Source organism: Leuresthes tenuis, unplaced genomic scaffold, assembly GCF_036924035.1.
Source record: "Leuresthes tenuis unplaced genomic scaffold, fLeuTen1.0.hap1 SCAF_22, whole genome shotgun sequence".
Lineage (NCBI taxonomy): Eukaryota > Metazoa > Chordata > Actinopteri > Atheriniformes > Atherinopsidae > Leuresthes > Leuresthes tenuis.
Window position 1 is genome coordinate 16,362,529 of NW_027325376.1, and position 21,969 is coordinate 16,384,497.

General features: G+C 42.8%; 2 protein-coding genes across 4 annotated transcripts in view; both read left to right on the plus strand.

The window, feature by feature from the left end:
- LOC140281897 (phosphatidylinositol-binding clathrin assembly protein) overlaps positions 1 to 4,718 on the plus strand; it is a 65,979-nt gene extending 61,261 nt beyond the window's left edge. For all 3 annotated transcript variants that reach the window (XM_072376403.1, XM_072376404.1, XM_072376402.1), the window contains 3 exons: positions 1,370 to 1,426; positions 1,641 to 1,757; positions 2,968 to 4,718. In XM_072376403.1, the coding sequence (XP_072232504.1) occupies positions 1,370 to 1,426; positions 1,641 to 1,757; positions 2,968 to 2,982 (189 nt within the window). In that variant the 3' untranslated portion in view covers positions 2,983 to 4,718. The remainder of the gene's footprint in view (positions 1 to 1,369; positions 1,427 to 1,640; positions 1,758 to 2,967) is intronic.
- An 8,425-nt stretch (positions 4,719 to 13,143) lies between these two features.
- On the plus strand, positions 13,144 to 21,496 carry LOC140282179 (cysteine and histidine-rich domain-containing protein 1). The gene is made up of 11 exons (XM_072376752.1): positions 13,144 to 13,426; positions 14,152 to 14,201; positions 14,279 to 14,335; positions 15,416 to 15,570; positions 15,873 to 15,976; positions 16,737 to 16,789; positions 18,458 to 18,528; positions 18,919 to 19,021; positions 19,247 to 19,366; positions 20,265 to 20,327; positions 20,841 to 21,496. Exons 1-11 carry the CDS (start codon positions 13,363 to 13,365, stop codon positions 21,297 to 21,299), a joined length of 1,299 nt encoding a protein of 432 aa, XP_072232853.1. The 5' UTR covers positions 13,144 to 13,362; the 3' UTR covers positions 21,300 to 21,496.
- Positions 21,497 to 21,969: the final 473 nt, after the last annotated feature.

The following is a 21,969-nucleotide window of genomic DNA, read 5'->3' on the forward strand; positions in this document are numbered from 1 at the left end:
TCCCTCTTCACCCCCCCCCTCTGAGCGCTCCTCTCCTTCCACCTGCCTTTTATGGCCGTAGGTATCAGAGGCAGTGCTCTCCAGTGTCGGACCTGCTGCACAGATGCACGAGGATATGAATGTTGTTTTGTTAGTAGTAAGGTAGTAAAAACAATTAATTTGGCACAGCTATTGGATAACGACTGAAACATTTGTATGGAGCTCGACCAGTTTAACATGCGCTGTGTTTAAAACATTGATTAAAGGGTTGATAGATTAGCAGCAATTAAAGGATAATGCTGGTGGTTTTATTTCTCGCCATTAAGGCTTAAGCCCACCATCGCGTTGCCTTGATTAATCTAATCCTTCACGTTCTGTTCGACTGCTCAGGTAACGAGTGGCTTCACAGAGAAGCCGACTACTGCGTTTGATAGAAACATTTCCTTTTCTGCCCCTTTTTTGTAACAAGATGTGGCTGAAGATATTCCACTATAGCAGAAAAGAGGCAGTATTATCAAAGTAGGAGTGATTGAGGCTCTCGGAGGTCTTGTTAAAGCGCCACAGTTGTCTCATTTACAGTGATGGATTAGGTCTGTGAAGGCAGCAGTGTGTTTCTGCAAGTTGTTTTTAATGGGTTCTTGAAAAGAAGGGGATTTCTGGGGTGACCGGAATGACCTGCAGGAGATCAGTCACATCTTCTGACCAAAGCAAATACTAAGCAGTTGTACAGGACGGGGCAGGGAAATAGTCCCAAAGCTCGTTGAGAATTCCCGAGCCTTGCTTGTCATATTTAAGAGAGGCTGTCAGGGCCCCTGCCTTTGCTGTGTTTGTTGTAGATCTCTACAAATTGATAAAGGACTGCAGGTGTTGTGCAAGAGGCATGCTGCACTGCATCAACCTGCCTCATCCTGTACACTCAAATCCCTCCAGGACATCCACTGATGCACCCACTCTCATAAATTACCAATTCGTTGAGCAGAAATCAGCAGGCACGGTGCGGGTTGCAAACAATTGCTGCAAATTGCCCATCAAGTTGAATTTGAAGCCCACTCGGGTTGTAGTGGAGTTGATTTGTGAAGGACGCGGGGCCGAATCAAACACTGTCCTGTCGTGCCACTCATTTTCTAGTGGTGGTAATGATTGCTCACAGTGGGAAGCTACTCGGTGCCTTTGCTACACGCTGTGCGCTTAAAGTCCACATTCTAAGACACGCTTGTTTTCCTAGAAATGCTCAAACCGAGTGTTTTGGGGTTTTTTGGCAGTTTTTTTTTTTTTTTCTCCCCATATGTGCTTGATACTGTTTGAAAATAGAATTTAAAAGAAAAAAAAAGTCTGTAAGCAGTTTGAACCTGGTCTCATTTTTGTTCTGAGTCATCTGTTTTTCTTTCAGGCTCCTGCTCCGATGGCTTTCCCCATGACCACACCGCAAGTGCCTGTGTATGGAATGGTGGGTATGCTCAGAAAATGGTCGCACTGCACAGCCTTTGTCCAATTAACCTTTTCTTTACGTTTGGCTTGGATGCCCGTTCCGGTTTCTTCTGACTCTTGGAGTCTCTGTCCATCATGAGTAAAAACAAACAAAAAAATCTGCTCACTACTTTCTTTCATCTTTTTTTTTGTTTGTTTTTGTAACTCCGTGTGTGTGTGTTGCCTTTCTCCAGGTCCCTCCCCAGATGGGTCAGATGGGTGGGGTACCAGTGATGGCTCCACAGCCAATAATGTACAACCAGCCTGTTCTCAGACCCACTAATCCCTTCGCACCCATGCCAGGAGCCCAGGTAATTTACACACAGCCAGAGAGGGAGGGGGGGGGGTTTCATGGTCACATCCCTCTTATTTTTTATTCATACAAAAACGGACTCTGTACTCTTGTAGAATAGATGTTATGCTGTTATTGCCTGAATTTGGAGTCAGTATTTAGTTGTTTATCTTAGTGCAGTCATAGCAGCCTTTCAAAAGTAATATAATATTTTATTGAATCTTTAGACAGGAATCGACTCTCTGCAGCCCTTTTTATTGATCTGTCTAAGGCTGATTCACAGTGGATCATGCAGTATTACTGCAAATACTCAAATATGCCACGAGAAACCGTCTACACACGCGATGAGATGGCTTAAAAAATACTGATGGCCTTTATAGTTCAACCAGTTGGCGTACCCCAGGGCTCAGTCCTTGCACCACTCATGATCACGTCGTAGATAACAAATCTTAATGAAAATGCTTCTTTTTTCAACAAACTGAAACTCACAATGTTCCTAAGTAGTAAGAATGAATCCACTGCACCTAGCATCTCAGGGCACTGAGATGGAGTCAGCATCTCAGTGCAAACACTCCCTGTTCTACAGCTCAGTTTACTTGTGTTGTCGTGTGTTTATTGTGCATTTACTGCTGCTGCTTGTCTTGGTCCGAAGAGCTCATTTTCCTCTTGTTGGGACTGGATTAGATGCATTGATTAAATGGTTGTTTGCATACAACATGCCGGCTACATCATTATCATTTTGAGCACTGCAACCGCCTCTCTTTCGCTTAATTTTTCGGAGCCGATGGCAAGCCATTGGTGACGACTTCAGTTGTGGTAGCGGTTAAAACACGACGAGCTCTCTGGACATACAGGTGTCCTGACAGGCGCTCCCCACATGTCTCAGGAGCTCGTGTGTTTGCAAGAGATTGTCAAAGTGCAACAAATGGGAAACTATTCCAGATTCATTTGAACAGGTTTCAGTACATAAAATCTGGTGGTTCATGGAGCAATGCAAAAGTTTGAGGCCTGAGGAGGTGAAATGATTGAGTAGATCAAAAGAAAAACAGCAGAGCTTGATGGAGGGACAAGTGCTCTGTGTAGATTGTTTTTCAGATTTTTCTCATCCTGTCAATTGTCTCTCAGCCCTCTTTTTTTATTCCGCCCCTGGTGCTTTCTTTTCATCTTTATGTCAAAGTGTTTTTCACCGATCAAAACCGTTTCTCTCATCTGTTTCCCTCTTTGTTCAGATGCAGTTTATGTAATCCAGTCGGGGGGGTAAGCAGAGTGCCAAAAGCGACAAAACAGCAGAGGAAAACACACAAGAGGACGATCAGATGGACGGAGGAATGATTTGATCAAGTGAATCAACTCAAGAGACAGACAGACGACAAGATAACCGATCAACAGCAAAACCGAGGAAAGAGGATGAGAACGGAGCACAGGATGGAGGAACGTTGGAGGGGAGGGAAGATGTCATGGCTGCTCATTGTCTGAAACAACTCCTTTGCGTGCGTGTGTGTGTGTCAGTGTAGCTTCTAGCCGTTTGTTGTCGTATTTCAGATGGAGGGATGTTTCAGGAGAGGGAACAAGGATGAGAGGGATAGATGGAGAAGGAGGGGGATTGAGGAAATCCTACCTCTGGCTCGCAGTCGGGCTGGATTTACAGCACCCGACTGCTGAGAAAGTCTGCTGCAGAATTAGCTTTATTTCATACTGGTGCTATTTTGTCCTCTCCTGGTTACCGTATGCCTGCAACAGCAACTTGGAGCACTTAAGCAGGACAAGTGTTGGCTTGTTTGTGTGTATGTAAGTGTGTGTGTGTGTGTGTGTGCGCGCGCGCAGAGCAGTTGTTTCAGACAATAACCTCCACAGTGGACCTCTCCATCCCCACCTCCGTCCGCTGTTTGTGTTCACGTTTACCCAAAGATTCAAAGGCAAATTTTCCCAACTGTGTTTCCTGTCATTTCCACTCTGTTTGACTAACTTTGTATTTTTCAGTCTGTTAACTTTGCCAGCCTGTCACGAACATTATCGCAGCTTGTACAGCAGTCTGTTGAAGCGGTAGCCGAGCACGTCACGCCATCGGTTTTAAACTGAAGTGCCTGCTCCTCTCACCGCAGTTTTCTCCCCCTGAACCTACAGATAAAAACGCAGAGACATGGATCGGGGCAGACTATATTAAGATTTATTCCCTTTTTCTTGGTATTTGGTTCTAACAGCCTGCGTGCTACCTGTGCTATAACATGCTAATAGTGCTATTCTGTCGCAGTTATTCATATGGTCCCACGTTACCGAGTCAAAGGGCTTGTGTGTTGGGGCTAATAAACCTACTTGTTTTGCAAAAAGTAGATAAATAAATTGAGACTTTTCTCTTGAAACCAATTAAATTTGATCCTCTAACGCAGTAAAAAACTGTGTGCTAGCTAAATAATGAATGGGAGAACCTGTGACCAACGGAACGCACATACAGTCCCTTTGCTCTACATTTTGACCTTCCACTGGCACCTTATTTGTGGGAGTTGTACAACCGTAATGAATAGTTACAAGCCTGTTAGGACTGGATACAGCAAGTGGGTGTATTTATCCTTAAGACGGGATGCTGTGTTTGAGCGTGTCTCCGTTAAGAGACGGACTAAACGGACTAAAGATACTCGTAAGAAGGAGAAAAACCTCAAAAGCGCCTTTTAACGGTGTTCTCATGAAGCTCTTTACCCATGTGGTCATTTTAACACTCATGCTGCATCCAGTGCTAAATGGAGGGGGACGCTAACATTTGCACCTGGTCTTAAAGGGACGTACGCGCACATGTTGGCAAGATGGCAAAAAGGAGCCCTTTAAGATCCCACTCAGCAAGTTTGTTAGCTTGACGGCTAACATGACAGAAAGTTCATGCACTGCATTGAAAAGCTGTATTGTCTGCTCCACATTCCCCTTTCTCTGTCGCAGCTTATTCTCCATCTGAGGACGCTGAATAAAAATAAACACTGCTTATAAGCTTCTTATATTTGGATTCAATTAACCCCCCCACAAAATTTTTTTTTTTAAAATGCCATCGCTGTAAGACGGGCAGCCTCTGCTGAGCCACAGTTAGCGGGTCAGAGGTCAACGGCGCAAACAGAGAGAAGAAGACGTCGGTTTTGGCTGTTGGTGTGTAAAAACGAGGCATTCTTGTGAGCCGGGAAAATGGAAGAAATGTGTGTTTTTTGTCTCGTTAAGAATGTTCTCGTTAGGAATATTAGCGCATAATTTGCCTGATGGCAACGTTTGTGAAATTTCTCTAGATTTTTTTTCTCTCTCTCCTCACCGGCTCAACAACCAGATTCAGACTGTAAAGAATTTTGAAATAAGAGCTTTTATTGGGCCGTAACCTTTTTAGGGTGGACCCCACGTAACGTTCGGGGGGAATCGATGAGAGCGGCGTGAGGGGGTTTCGTGTCACTGAGTCGAGTTGAGTTCTCTTTAAATTGCACTGAATCAAAGTGAGAGGCTGCAGTTTGACTCAAAGAGCCAAATCGCTCCGAACTCTGCGGCTCCAGCATGCGTTGGGGTCCAAATTTTGACTCGTGGAAGAGGCAACGGCCGCTCCTCAGCCAAAACCTCCGTCCAGAATTGTGCGCAACGCACTCTGGCTGCGCTCGCGCATTTCCGCGAGCGTTGTTCCCGTCGAGGGCCGTTTCCGAGGGGGTCAGCTTTTTGGCCGAGCTTGTGCCCGCGAGTTGGGCACAAAAATGTCTTTGGATTTGTTTTTGTTTTGTTTTTTTCTAAAATCAAAGCTTGTCGCGAAAATGCACATGCAAAAACGTTGCACTGAAGTGGATATTCTGCAGTCTGTCAGAAAGCTGAGAGAGAGAGATTTGAAGTTTGCGCGCACAGTTGGGTGTTTTTTTTTTTTTTTTTGGTTTGGTTTTTTTTTTTTAAAGAATGGAAGTCTGACTTATCCACTGGCCACTTGGTGGAGTAACCGAAAGTCTTGAACTTGAAGCTTTTTGTAGTCCCGTCCCCAGTCCAGGTCAAGAATCCAAGTCATCGTCCACTCTGCCGTGAAATCTCACTTTAGTCTCTCTAGTCTTGGCGGCTTATCTCTAGAGCGCTTATTTGTCCTGTTTGGGTCTCTTCTTAATATGTGTAGATAGATATTTAAAAGAAAAAAAAAAAAAGATGGGTATAACTTCCAGTTTCTGTCTAGATGGTCCCTCCTGTCGCTGTTGGTAGATGCTGCTCTTAGAAGCTTCTCGTTACAGTCTTGTTCTAGCTTAGCCTCCCTTCATGTGAGGAAGACCTTCCCCAGCTCGTCTTCCCTCATAGCTCCATCTCCATCCGTGTCTCCGTCCTTTAGCTGTAGATGAAACCTTTCAGAGGCCGTCTGGCTCAGTGCTTTACCTCTCTCAAGCTTCTGAGTGTGTTCTTTCCACTCGCTGTTAATGTTGCTGCAGTGTTGCGCTGGTGAGATGCTTTCACCCCGGTTTAGATGACATCCATCCCTTCATCCACTTCTGCCCCACATTCTGACGCCGGCAGCCTACAAAACTGTCTGTACTGAGAAATCTAGGATCAAGTGTAGTCTGAGCGGTTGGGGGGGGGGGGGTGAGCTTTAGCCGAGTGCTGGTTGGTCAAATGAACTAAGTTTTAAAAAGCTTCCCACCTCCATTATTCTTCTTTCCTTTTTTTCTTTTCAGTTTTTACGCTGAATCTTTGAAAAGTTCCAAAACGCAGAAGAAATATTCAGCTTTTTTTTTTTTGTTGCAGAAAGTGGGTCCCGCTTCCACTTTTGCCTCATTGATCATAATCGCAGCCTCAAAAGTGATGTGTCCCCCAACGTGTCGTCGTACAGACACGGTGCAGGCTCGAAAAATCAAATCGGTTACGATAAAAAGCACAAATCTCAAGATGACTACATGAGTTAGTGGCTCATATTAAAACCGTTTGCATTCCGAGTTTTCTGAGGGGAAATTACCGTAAAAAGAAAAGGACAAAGGCAACACTTTGAAGCTTTTATAGCCCTGAAACTTCCTCAGTCATTTCGGTGATGACGGTTGATCTAACCACCGTCTGGGGGATGGAGTTCAGGGCTTCTGCAAAACTCGGTATGAACATTTTTAAATGTGGCGCGTGAGTCCAGTAATCCCCTAACTTCGACGCCTCGTCGGACTGTAATTGTGCTTTTGAGGGTTTAAGCCTACACTAGAGAGATGTGATTATGAACCAGTGGCGACGCAGACCTCAGTAACATGCTGCTGACCCACGTGATCCTCTGACTCCCCCAGAAGGCACTTCCTGTTTATTTTTTCCCGCACCGTTGCCCGTCCGTTTTCTCAGATCTGCTTTTTTGTTTCCACTGAGATGAAGCTCAAATCCCGGCGTTTTGAGTGGCCAAAATTTAAAGAGGAACATGCCCACCCGACGCTCCCTTTGTCCCAAAGGACAAGCTGCTCGCTCTTCAAAAAGCACTTCTCCTCCCCGGGGTACCTTTTGATCCCCGTCTTGGACATTGATGAAGCCGTTTTCCTAATGGGTGCTTCCGCCTTGGCTCCAAATGAGATCTAATCAGTGCTCTGTGTGCTCGGGGGCAGCTGTCTGACCGTCTCTAATCTCATGTTGTAGACTGGCACTACAGCCTCTGTTGTGGTGTCGAGTTCAGAACCAGGTCATCGTCGCCCTGAGACTTGAAATAACTGGTCTCTTCAGGTCTAACAGCAGATTCCTGATGTTGGGACGCAGAGTAGGGTGGGCTTTGGTGTGAAGAATTCTGCAATGCTGGGATGCAGCGCCTCTTTCAAGCTAAAGCTACTCGTAGCGTTCTTGTTCCCCTTTCGATGCTCGTCTCTCTCCTTCGGGGTTTTTCCCGCTCTGCTTTGTGGAACTTTTCTCTGCATGAAATCCAGGCTTTCTTCGGTTGTCGTGATCAAAGGTGAAGGGACAGAGATGGCGAGGAAGAGAAGGCCGCCATGTGAAAGCTTTCTGGCTTGTTGATGCAACTGTCAGTAATTATTCCAGCTTTATTAGTTTTGTTTCTCTGGGGGGTTTGGCGAAGCATGCCGACTCCTTTTCAACGCCTCCATCCCTTAAACTCCTCTATACTGCTGGGAATTTCCCCACTGTTTCCAGTGTTAGCCCCGTCCGTCTGAGATCAGTCTAAGTACTCTGGTACCGCCTCTCTGCATCTTGTTGCCTGAATTTGAAGGAAGAGGAGACGAATAAACCTCGACGTCCCGTTCAAATGTCTGCTGCCGCCCGATTCTCATCGGAGAGCTCGACTCCTTCTCTTCGCGGTGTCAGAGAGAGTGCATGGTTGTGTTGTGGCTTGTCGTCCAAAAAGCATGATGCAGTGGTGATCTCCCTCCTCTTGTTGTCCTTGTTTTAAGCGGTCAGTCGGGCGCCTCAACAAGACGGAAGGGACAGACTCCAAGCGGTTGTTCGCCATTCCAGGTCAGCGGGCTCATCACCCGTTTGGGCTGAAACTGAAGGAAAGTGTTTGTGTGGTCGATAAAGAACCACTGTAGCAAAAAAAAAAGAAAGAAAGAAAGAGAGGAAGCGCCAAACTTTTTAAGTTCTCCTCCGCCCAAAGATCTTGCGCGTCCTCAGTGGCCGATTTTTGTCCGTCTGCGAGTCAAAACCCGCAAAACTGGACTGAAAGGCACCAAGAGAGGTGCTGCGGTAGATTTCCTCGTTTTGTCCGTGAGTTGGTTTGTTGAATTGAAGATCTCTTGTACACGTTCTGTTTTTTCTACATTTGTGTTTTTTGGTAAGAACCCTCGGATTGCTGCCTCACTATTCTGTATATAAAGAAACACACACACACACACACACACACACACAGCTTAAAGACATACCCACGTAATCTGCAACAGCATTATTGTCATTTACTCTTCTTGTTTATTTTTTTTCTTTGTTTTTTTTCTGATTATGGAAGATATTAGCACCATTACAGCAGTATATAGGTATGATTACTAGCCAGTGGGGGCGGGCTAAACAGACACAGTGCAGATTTGGAGGGGGCTGCAGACCTCCCTGTACACCAGGATCAGCCATGAATTCTCAGCGATGCCAAATGTTTTCAGAGCAGAGAACACCTGTTAATCTGCCTCTTTCTCTTCTGTCCCCCCCATCTATTTGTACATTTTTTTCTATTTATTTAAAGCAGAAGTATATGGATTGTATCAAGCATGAAAAGGCAAACAAATGTTACAGTTGACAAAGACTTCAGGCTCTTATTTTACAGCAGTATATTTGTTTATCTAGGGATTTGTCTTCTTTTTTTTTTTTTTTTCTTGAAAGAAATAAAGTCATTTTCCATTCCTAAACATTCGTCAGTCTTTTTTTTTTTTTTTTGGTTGTTGTGGTTAGTTTTCTTGACACTCGTGACCATTCGGAATCAATGAAGCATCCTGTAAAATATCAGTTGGTGATATTTTGAAATGTCAAATGTCTCAATTCAATTCAGTTTTATTTATATAGCGCCAAATTACAACAAATCATCTCAAGGCACTTCAGTAATATAGTCCAATTGGAGCATCCTGCTGGTTTTAGATGTTTCACTGCTTCAACACACCTGACTCAGATCAATGCATCATCAGCAGGCTTGTGCAGAACTAAATCTTTTGAAGAGATCCATTTCATCTGACTCTGGTGTGCTGAAGCAGGGAAACATCTAAAACCTGCAGGACACCGGCCCTCGAGGACAGACTTTGGACATCCCTGCTTTAGACAAAGTACCAGACAGTGTCCATCAGCTTATTTCTTTGATTTCTTTGAGTATTTTAACCATTAGTTTACTCATCTAGTTTTTGGGTGAACGGTGACCCCCTCACTCCTCTCTCCCCCTTTCTTCCGAAGGGTCTGCCTCTTTTGAGATCTGCAGTACTCAATAACCTCGAGCTTACAGCTAATATCGTGCTCTGACCTGTATACACCGAACTGAAAAGGACTGGCAATACTGTGAAAATGAATGAAATCTGACTACGGGAGGAAAAAAGGAACCACACTATATGACCTTTATTCCTTTTCCCACAAGCTGACGCAATTTCCTGAAGTCATGAAATGTCTCCTCTCATACTCGAGACCGTTTCAGAGCATTTAGCTGACCTACTCGACTCCATGCCACCCCTCTCTTCCTCGGGGTCTGCCTCTTTAGAGATCTGTCATTCTCAATAACTCTTGGAGCGCATAACAACACGACAGAGCACACATTAGATAGCCTTAGGGTTCAGATCGCACACCAAACTGATTTTTGATTGTCACTTACTCAACATTTCCGTCATCTGCAGTTGGGGCCACGGACAGCTGGTCAGCGACTGGTCCCTCAGTTAGGAACACCAAAGTTTATCTCTATCCCTCTGTCTAAAGCTTTAGCGGCTAACATTAAGAACTGCTGCTCATATAGGTTTGAGATTTGATGTTAAAAGCAAAGCAAAAAAAAAATAAAAAATGAGCTAAACGGTTTCATCTTCTCACTTCAGATCTGAGCAGCTCATGGAATGTCTCGTTTTCAGATCTAGGGGGGGGGGGGAACAAAATATTGAGTTTTTGAGTTGGTAGTGACCTCAAATTTATGCTCTCAAGCCCATGAAGTCATTTTTACACGCCTCCCTTTGAAGAACACGGTCAGGATAATAAGATGGGGATAAAAAACGTTAAACGAAGTACCAGCAGAGTGAAAGTGAGCTACATAACTGCTGATGAGAATTCAATGTTTCTAATCTGAGCTGTGAGTGTGACGTAGAAATGAAAATGTAAATGTTCAAAATGTTTTTGGTACTCCGTTCGATAGCTTTTGTCAATCGATGTGTTCTGCCACAGGCTTAACCAAATCCCATTCGACTTGGATTTGCAATGGTCCAAATAATAAGAGCTGTGTTTGCACTGAGGCTTTGCAAAATTACACGGGAGGAGCAAGCAAAACAAAACCTGTTTGCAAAGGTAACCTCAGACCTCCTCCAGCCCACTCACAGTCACACAAAGGGCCTCGATTACGACCCTTCGTGAGCGTTTAAGATTTACGACGAAACCACTGTAAACAAAGCAGCATTAACAGTATTTTCTTTTTTTTTCTTTTTTTTTTCTTTTTTTTTCTTTTTTTTACACACTTTTGACTCTTGGAATACACCCACAACAATAATTTTCAGGAGCTAAATATTTGATCAACAGTTTGGTTCAAAGAGTTTGGACATTTTTGTGGTGGATCTGCTGGACTGAGAAGCAAACAGTTGAACATCTTTACACTTGTGAACCACACTAATGCCACCTGCAACAGCAAAGGAGACACTTGCTGCTCATGATGCGCATTTCTAGAATGGAACCAGTGACACATGGAGCATGCTTTTGGTTTCGGGTTCAAGCTGCAGGAATTGAACTGATTACGGTCAGATAGGTCCGAGTTCTGTCTTCAAACTGTAGCATCCATCCATCATACTTTCTTCTGAGGTGATTTATACTGTGAATAAGATTAGGTTAAAAAAATACGATTGAAATGTCATTTAAAAGCATCTATATAAGAGCACGAACTTCACATTTGATCCACTGCTTTTACAACCGTTTTATCTAATATACATCAAGTGTGTACTTGGAAAAAGTCCCAAAGATCTCAAAACTGTGGGAAATATCCACCTCCATTGCATACTTGTGTATATAATCTGCTCTTGTTGCATCATGTTGACCTCAGATGGATCTTTTTCTCCGTTATTCCAACAACACTCCCACGGTGAGGGAATTAAAATGAGGCTCCCACCTCCTGGCTGCTGTCGAGCTCTGACTAATGAAACTCTTGGTGCACATTTGTTGCTCGATCAACACCAAGGGGTTGTCTCTGAGCAGCGTGGAGCTGATGCGTTTGGTTGCATTTCAGGGTTTTTGTTTATGACAAAGTAGTTTTCAGGTAGAATTACATCACTCAAAATGTCCTATGTCTGACAAACAGCAGCTTGTTTTGCCTGCATGAATAATGAAGCATCTTACCCTGCAGTGCCTGGCAGTTTGTCTCTGCGTGTTCAGGGGGAAATAGGCCTATGTAGTAGAAAACTGAAATATATCAGCATATACATAAATATCTCTCTACAACATTTGATCTCAAGCTCTCTTAAAAGACATCAGTTGGTCAGAAAAGATAATGTCAGGACACAAGCATGTTACACTTTTGGTTTACAAGCTTATATCTGTTAGCAATGTTCATCTGTCAATTCTCCTTTACCTCGTTCGACTTGACAGTAAGTAATGAGTAATTGTGGAGCATTCCACTTGAACTCAGAAGTAGAGATGTAAGAGTTTCCATTTGGAATAAATCAACTGGAAAACAGATTTCCGACAGAGAAAGTCTAGGAAACCCCATTAGCCGCAACCTTAAACTCCGACATTGTTGCCCTGCACAATAAAAATCATGATAATTGCAGTAAAAAGTGTCTTTTTTTATGTTAAATCCATTTCACACATACTACTTTGTAATCTCCAAGTTGCTACTGTGTTTATATGGCCAAAATACAGAGAATCTTTGTCAACTTGTATAGCTGGTACCAGCTAGCTTGGTCCGTTAGCACAACAATGAGGAAATCTTTCTGGTTTTCTGACTGGAACAAAGTCAACTCAGGTACAAAGTCTTCCAAGCTTAGACGTCCAAGGCAAATGGAACACAGCATTTTATTCATGTCCTTGCCATGAAGTGATTAGCTGTAATTAGCTCACCAATTACCATGCTGTTAACACAGTTAGCCCCAAAAAATGGAGGTAGGTTTCTATTGGTATAGCCTGTGGTTGTTGTTTTTTTTTCTCTTTTTAAAAATCATTCTCAGTTTGTTGGTTTTGTTCCTTGGCATAGCTATTATATATATATATATATATATATATATATATATATATATATATATATATATATACCTTTTTAGCCACCATTTAACCAAACACAACAAAAACTAAACTGGTATCCACAGTATTGCCCAATACTGATGACATGATATCATTGGGCATCTGCAGTAAAAACTAAACCTTCCTCAAACCTAAAACCTTCCTGATTCACACGTTGTGCACAAATGACACAATGTTATGAATAAATTCAGACTTCTACATTCCGATAGGGTTAGAGCTCATATAAATGCTACGAGTATCAGCAGGCTTCGTGTGGGGGCATCCAACACGACATTGGAACGTCTGTGAGCATCTTGAGCAGGTGAAACAACAAAGTGCGCCGCTCCTGGGAACACCGACCCCCGGTGTCACCAGTCTGCTGCAAATCCAGCAGGAAAAAGTGACTCAAATCCAGAAGGTGTCTGCTTTATTTTGACGGCCGCCGACCGCGCCACAGCACGTCTGTTTGTGACAGCTGATGCTCACCAGGAGGAATGTCAACCCCCACCTTCAGATAAGTTTTGACAGCTGTAAATTGAGAGGGGGGAGGAGGAGAGAAGGGAGGCGAGCAGCTATTTTTATCTTCCATTCAGCCAGGCCTGAACCAGACTGGAGAAACCATCCGTCCTCTCTCCAGAAGGCAATCGGTCCTTCTGGATCTCTCCTTTCTGTCTGACCAGAGAAACTTCTGGAGCTCTGACAGCAGCATTAAGACCAGGAAGCACGGCCAGTTTGGAAGAAGGTGTCCGAATAGGAACAAGCAAACACAGGAAGAGAAGGAGGAGGAAGTCTTAAAAAACCAACAGGCCAACATGGCTCAGCTGTGCTACAACAAAGGCTGCGGACAGAAGTTTGACCCTGACAAGAACAACGATGGTAGGCTCCTTCCTCCTGTTTTTGTTCTTTTCCTTTGAAATTCTCCTCAAGACACTTTGAATCCCTTAATTGGGTTTATTAATTTTCTGTTATCAACTTTTTAAGGCCTTGAACAAACCGCCTTCCTGGCATGCCTCTTTGTCTTAACCACATATAGCACATAATTAACTTGCTTTTAACAGCAAATAAATGTACCCCCCCCCCTCTTTTTTTCTTCTTCTTTTGATAAAATGACATCAACAATTAAGTGTAAACATTTTTTATTTATTTTCATCTCTACCACGAGTGAAGCAGCTGCCCTCTTTTCTTTTTTTTTGAAAGTGAGCGCTTGTGACCACATTTGTGGAGCGTTTCGGCCTTGATGTGCAAATCAAATGTAAATTGTCGGAATAAAATATGCTAATTCATTATAAAAAGATAGAAATATGTACATTGGAAGTGATTAGGCATGAATTTGAGAACTTTGCGTCGCCAGGGACGAGGTTTATGATTAGAAGTTGTATAAATAAAGTGCTAGTTTGTGTGTCCATATGATTATACAGGCTGCATGTGAGAGGGAGACGGAGCGTGGTCAGCCAGGTTCAACGGCTCAATCCTCCTGGAAGCAGCCTCCTTATATGGGACATGCACCATCTCTGAACTCCAGTGACAGTGTGAACAGCTGCTGACTCTGGGTGTGTGTGCCTATATGTAGACTCACTTTCTTTTTTTTTCCCCCCTCACAGATTCCTGCCTCTTCCACCCAGGAGTCCCTATCTTCCACGATGCCCTGAAAGTAAGCTAATCAGTTAGGGAAAAAAAAACCCTCACTGTGTCTGATCCACAACACGACAATTAATGTTTGTTTTGCAGGGCTGGTCCTGCTGTAAGAAGAGGACAACGGACTTCTCAGAGTTTCTCTCCATCAAGGTAACAGCTCAGGGTCAAACACTGCAGATAATTCAGGATCCTCTAAGTGTTGGAAGTGTGAGGAGAAAACACAGAGCTTCAGTAACAAATCAGAGAGAGTGGGGATGATGTGAAAATATTCAGCTCCTTTGATGAAAATTTAATCAAGTGGAAGGGGAAACCAGCGGCTTAAAACCTATTTAATATACAGTGCACTCTGAATTGGTGCTGTAGGAGGCCAATATTTAATATCCCACTGATACGTAGCTACGCAGGAGTAATGTCATGAAGTATGGAGACACAAGAGTTTGGATATTTGACAGGATGGTTTATTTATAGGAATCTGAGAGTTAATAACATGCAGATGTTTGTGTGTGTGTGTGTGTGAACCGTACCAAAACACAACTCTAACAGCCCATTTAACACAGTTTGACACACAATGGTTTGTGAGAAACAAACAGCTTATGTGTTACATTTAACAGATAAACTTGTTTTTTTTTTCTCCCTAATCCTAACCTAGTGTTATTTTTCTAAACCTAACCAAGTGGCTTTGGCGACAGGACTTACTGTACCACAGATCTACATTTAAACTAGGCTGGGCCATCGAACTGCTGCATTTATAGTCCGAATGAAGTAAAATGATCAAGAGTTCACTTAAAGATGTGAAAGTATGTTTCATGTAGCCGAAGCTTTTACTGTTAAATGTGTCCGAAGCTGAGGTGGAACTCATTTCAACAACTTTTTGATGATTTTGGCGTGTCGCTTCTTTGAGCTCTACTTATTTGTTATTAGTTTCAGACCTGAGTCACTGTTTTACTGTAATGAACCAAAAAAAAAAAACCCAGTTAGTGTCAAAATGTGAAAGTTGCTGTGTAATTTGTCAGCTAGTATGAAATGTTAATAGTCAAGCAAAGTGGAAGTACCTCTGAACTGCTGTGAGTGTTTAAGTGCAGCTGCTGTAAGATTCCCACTTTAAATATTGTGCCGCACATATTTTTCTGCTTTAAAACACGGCTTTAATGCTCGAGCAACCCAACGCATCCCACTGACATGGAGAAATTGCATCCTGACCTAATATGACCTCCCATGCTCTGAACGCAGGGCTGCACCCGCGGGCGCCACAGCAACGTGAAGCCCCAGGAGCCTCTGAGACCGGAGGTGTCGTCAGATAAGGACAAGATTAAACACACCAACGACCACGAGATCATCTACCAGGGCCCCAAATCTGCTGAGAAGCTGCAGAAAGAGAGACCCAGGTGTGTGTGATTCACACTCGGCCTTCGTTCATATCACCATCCCTCCTTTTCTAATCTTCATGGACTAAGTGGAATTTGTCAGTTTGCATATACATTCCTGTTAGTCTCATTCGACCCGCCGCTACTGTTCAGCTTTCATCCAGAGAGGTCAGGGTGAAGCCGGCTGCTGCATCGCTTGAATGAATAATGCAGTGGGTAACAGCCTGTGTCAGTCAGCAGGCCTGTGCTGAGCCCTCTGTGTGATCCGAGCTTTGATTTAAACCGTGTAAGACAAACGTGCGCGTGTTTGTTTGTGTGCGCAGCTCAGACGAGCCCGTGACCGAGCTGCCGCACAAAGTGTCGGCGTCGCTGGCTCAGGTGCTGGAGAAGCTGGACATCAGCATGAGAGTGGAGAGCGAAAAGAAAGGTCAGTTCTCAGGCTTTTTTTTAAATCTCGCTTCTTAACACACCTCTGGTGCCTCCACTGCCAAAAGTCTCGGTGTTACAGTCATTTCTTATTAAGGCTGAATCCCAGAACATCTGTCTTTAAAAGTGTAGGAGGACTCCATATTCCATCAGCTATGCATTGTGTTTGCTAATGTACAAGTGCCATGGGGGGGGGGGGGCGAGTGTTGCAGATAATCAACAAAAAATCCTCTTCAAGTTGCACAAAACCGAGACCAAAAGCTGTCTTACCATTTTCTAAGTATTCCTGGTCTCTTTGTATTTTTGTCAGCTGCACTTTGACTGGCAGCCGTTGTGATTAAGAATGCTCTTGGTGCATAAAATGTGCCAAAGCATGAACTTGCTCTGCCCTCTCTAAAACAAGAGACTGTGCAGGGAGGAGTAAGTTAGCGTGACAGTTCTCTTAAAGTGAGTGCCTTTCGTCTTCCGTCTGCAAGTCCAAGTGTCTTTATCTTGCCCCCACGTGTGTCTATGATGAAAAACGCATATTTACAGTCACTGCATGAACGTGTCACACCGGCTGAATGTTAAAGCTCTGAGTGGCTGAAAAAGGTTCAGGAAGTTTATTTAAACTGAAAACTTGTTTTGATAACCTTGCCTCTGTTGTGGATTTTTCTCACTATTTTATAAGAGCACACATCTTCAGGAACATTCTAAACTGATTTGATGATTTGAGGTGTTTCTTTGGCCTCATCTCGCTTCTCCTCTGTCTTCTCCAACAGAGAGTCAGGTGACAATGCAAGGGACCCGCTGCAAAAACGCAGGCTGCAAAACAGTGAGTCTTGTCTTTGTCATGCGTTTGATAGTGTGTGTGTGTGTGCGGGTGTGTTTAGGGTAACTTCTGTGGCATCTGTGCCCAGATGATATCGGCAAAAGCAGACAAATACGTCATCCGAGGACACAGCAAGAACCACAGAGTAATAATGTTACATTAAGCCTGAAAAGACCTGTGCTTTGAACTTATCAAAGCAACACTCGCCTGTTAAAGCTTGTCTTTGATTTCTATCTAAAGGCTTCTTTCAGATAGTCTTGACTTGAAAAATGTCAGTTTGATCCTTTTTAAAAAAAATATCATGTGCTATGATGACAGCCTGACTAACTTAGATCTCATGAAGTAAATTTCACTTACTGCACTAAAATAAGCCAGACAAGACAGTGGAAATCCTATATGTTAACATTTCAAGATCCTCAAACAGCTGTTTGACGGTGGGGTAGTTAGTGAGGCCCGGAAACCTTTTTGCATAATCCATTGCCCAGACCCTTATCCTAAACCTAACCACCACAGCTGGATGCCTAACATAGCCCTTGTCCTAAACCTAACCCTAAAATCAAGTTTTTTTATTTTTGACCCTCAAAAATGCCCACTAAACACGTTGGACCCAACATATATAAAATCAAGTTCACACACACACACACACACACACACACATACACATACACACACGCATGCACGCTGCTGTGCTTCAGTTTGAAGGCAGGTCTTCTTTCCTCTGACTCACTCCTTGTAAACTTTAATAGGAGCTCCATCTAGTGGAGGAGGCCGGTAACGACACTTCAAGCTTTTTTCCTAGTCTTTTTTCTTCCTCTACTCTTTTACACATTCGTTATTTAACACATAATTACGCTACACGCACATGAAACATGTGATCAGTGTATATAACACAGGTTGAAAAGTAGGTCCACAATATTAAAGTGCTGTTGGCATATTGATCAAACTGAACTGTTATATTGACAGTAGGCAGTTGCTGCCTTGATATTTACTTATTTAAGACTTTTGCATGTTGGATTTTGATCCATTGCTTTAAAAACTAAATATCACGTCAATTTTGTTGTCAGATGTTTACATTTTCTATAGAAGGAAGTCCAAATAAAAAAGATCTATCTTTTTAAAAGACTTGAAACACATCAATCTTCTTTTTTGAGTGCCTTGTGATTAGTTTTGTGAGTTGAATCTCTAATAGTTTACACACAACGACTTCAACAACTTCTAAGCTGTTAACCCTTTCGATACGGCTTGTGTACACAGAAAAACTGAAAAATCCTGCAGCTCTGTGCAGAAACATTCAAAGTGATCTGCGTTGCTGTCACATTTTTCATATTAAGATAAGAAAATAGAAAAAATAACCCTACATCCTGTAAGCCAATATTGTGCCACTGATAGAAGGACACCACAAAACTGCTGGTCCCAAAGTTCGACATTATTGACTATAAAAACGGGCCAAAATACGAACAGGTTCTCAAAGGTCCCGAAGCACAACTGGATCCACACATGCATCGTCCTGATGCAATAGAGGCTTTTGGCTTCAGACCTCAGGCTCAAAACACGCTGGATCCGAATAAACACACTTTTGACTGGTGACCTTATCATGTGACCGGGGGCGTAATCTTTATCGATCGGATAATCTTTACACCGTGATCATTAACGTCTTATCTGTGTGTTTAGGTCTATCAAGGTCCAGAGACCGACTCTGAGGTCTGCATCCACCACCCAGGAGCCCCCGTCTTCCATGAGGGGTAATAAGAAAGAGCTCACTGCTGCGCGTTTCCTTCTGCTTACCAAACATATCATAAAGGCCTGGTCCAATAGTACAACACTGTATTTTAAATCTCTGTTTGCACTGTTTTGGGTTCAAACAATAATTAGACGGATTCTTTACAGGAAGAATGCAGACAAACAAAAGTGAAGGCCATGAGAGTAATGCTAGATAAGTAAGATCAGAGGGTTTTCAAAGAAAGTAATTAGAACAAGCCTGCAACGTGAGAACCAAATTTCACGTGTAAAGTAAAGTTAAGAGTGTCACACGGCTCCCTCACCCCTTCATTTCGACACACCCTGAGTTAAAACCACAACTTTGGTATCAAGATTGCACAGCTGTTGCCAACAGAGACTGTTTCTTTGTTTAGGTATAAATACTGGAGCTGCTGCTGCATAAAGACAACAGACTTCAACGCTTTCCTGGACCAGAAGGGCTGCACAACAGGAAAACACCGCTGGGTTCCAAAGCAGGTAGGTGCTTTCAAAGTCTAGTTTCAAAGCAAGCTTTTCGAATAGACTGTGCTGCAGATCACCTGTCTGAAGGAATCACCTCTGCAATGACATGTAATGCGGAAGAGGAAGTTTTATTGCTTCTTCATCAGAAAACAAAGTGTCCTCTAAATACTGTATCTTAGACCCCTCAGATATGTTTCGTTGGGACTGACTTTGTGTGTGTGTGTGTGTGTGTTTTTACAGGATAAGAAGAAGGTGGCATGTCGACATGACTGGCACCAAACTGGAAACAATGTTGTTGTTACAATTTACGCCAAAAATGCAAACCCCGAATTGTGCAGCATACAAGCCAACCGTACAGTGGTGCGTAACATGATGTATTAAACACATATACATCCAGTAATGTGTTCAGCTGTCAATAGTTCAATAGTTGTCTGTAAATGTGACAAACGTGTGGTCTGTAACAACCACACAAGGGGTCGCAAGTTGTTTTAATTGCGGTTCCTTACAACTCTAGAAAGCATAACTTACTGTAGCCATGATGCAAAGCCAATAACCAGATATCATTACCCTTTAAAGATGGTGCTTTGTCATAAAATTAATGATGTATTTGAGTTTTAATTTGAATTTGAGACAGATCACTGTTAAATAAAGTTAGCTTAAGGAAGCTAAAGCTAGCTTAGAATTAGCAGCATTAGCTAGTGGGTGACAGAACACTACAAAGCATGTCAGAGATTTTGCAATAAGACAAAAAACTTAGCTTAAGGTAATAGAGATTTTAGTTTACAGCATTCACATGGGGTTAAAGTCACTTGTTACATTTCTAACCTTTCTACTTTTTTGCAATGCTAAGTTACATCAATAATTAGCGTCACAAAGGGAAGTAGTAGCAAAAGTTGTTTCTTAATGCTCATTTATGGTTGAACATATATAAACAGCTGGAATATTTCTGCATCAGTTTATTATTTCAAATGACAAGCAGCAACAAAAGTTTTGTAAGTGTTTTAGGCTCGGCCCAGAAAGATTAGCAGAAAGTAGCAGCAGACTCAATATTACATCACCTATATATTTCAATCTTATCTGATGCAATCTCCAAAAAGAGGCATCTTCTTTAATCTTTCTTTTCTTTAACCTTTATTTGAAGGGATTTTATTCAATCAGACTATATGATCGAGAGCTCTTTGAAGCAGAGGTTTGCCTTAGAAACGTTAAAGACCTTTTTTTTTCACCTCCAGTCTTCTTTTGTCTTTCTCCTCCATAGCTTTCATGTCAAATCCAGTTTGAAAACAACAAGATTTTCAAGAGAGACTTCCACCTCTGGGGGGTGAGTATAATAACTTCCTATACAAATTTATTACCTTCCAATTTTGTTCAGATGCAGCTTAAATGTTGAAATTGAGTCTTTCCTGTTAACCATTGCTACAAATCATGTAAAAAGATAACCTGGAAAACATTTTCTCCAGCTATATTCACTTAACATGGTTGAGTGCGATGTAGAAGGGTTTATATATGTCAACAGAATAGTGAGCAGGGGAACATTGACACACTCCTAAATTAACTGTGCTCAGTGGGAAAGAGATGGTTGGGGCAGATGGTGGGTGTACGAAGCAGATGACAGTAGAAATGACGAGGTTGGCATCCAGAGTCCCATCTGCCACTTGATAAAAAAAAAAGTACTTTTATCAGTACTAGCATACCGAGCCAAGGTTTTTTGGAGGAAAAAACATGTAGGTGTACATTGGTTAACAATACAAACCTTCCTGATAAGTTTCGTTATCTGCCCCCACCGGGAGATTCTGTGAAATCTGAATACGATTTTCCATTCTCTTGCCTTCAGGTGATAAATGTCAAACTGAGCTCAGTCAACATGGTGCCGTCCAAAGTGGAGATCATCCTCGCAAAGGCCGACCAGGTAGCCTGGGGTAAACTGGAAGACCCCAACTACAAACCTGAGCCAGAGCCCATAGAGGAGGCCTCCTTCGAAATCCCGGAGTCGTACCAGCCTGACTGGGAAATCGACGATGATGACATCAGTGACTCAGATGAGGAGTGGGCCTACGACACAGCAGAGAACAAGAAGAAGAATGGAAAGGACAGTCAGGAGGGTGGGAAAGATGAGGGGAAGGAAAAGGAATTTAAGATGAAGGAGGTGGAGGAGGACATGAAGAGGGCGATGGAGGAGAGGAGGAGGGCGGAGGAGGAGAGGAAGAAGTTGGAAGAGCAGAGGAGGCAAGAAGACGCGGAGGGATATGAAGATATGCCTGATCTTGAGGACCATGGCACTGATCAGGAGTGATTTGAAAGAGAGACAAAACAGTTTTAACTGAAATAGAATTTTGTAGCAAGGAAAGACCGAGTTTCTCTTTTTTCTTTTTAAACCAAGCCCAAATGAAAAGGCCCGTTCTGCAGTCACTTCCTTTGAAAATTAGATTTTGGAAAGAAAAAAAAAAGCTTGACGTCCAATAACACGTTACTTAGGTGTCCGGGAGATGAACACGTTGCAGTCTTCGTATTTTATTACGCCACTTTTATTCAACAATAAACTTTTATATGTCTATATCTGCTTGTATGACTCTGTCTGTCTACAGTTTGCCATTCTGCTGAGAGCTTAAAAAAAAACCAAAAACATACACAAGCAGCTTTGTCAGTGATGTAAAGTCTTGTTCTCATCACCCGCATTGGTAAAACCTCAGTGACTCATCAGAATATCCACAGTGCTATAAACCTGTTTAAGTCTTAAGCTTATGAGTCACACTTGAATTGTGAGTCCACGCTTTGTTTTCATCACTGTAAGCCTATTGTGCATCTGTGAACACAGCCTACACTCTATTACTCACTAACAGCTTTTACTACAGCATAAAAAAAAAGACTGACACGTGTAGTGTAATTATTTACACTAAAAGTATTGCTCGAGTAATTTACGAGGCAGAAAAATTTGCATAAACTCCTCGGTATACTGGGGATTC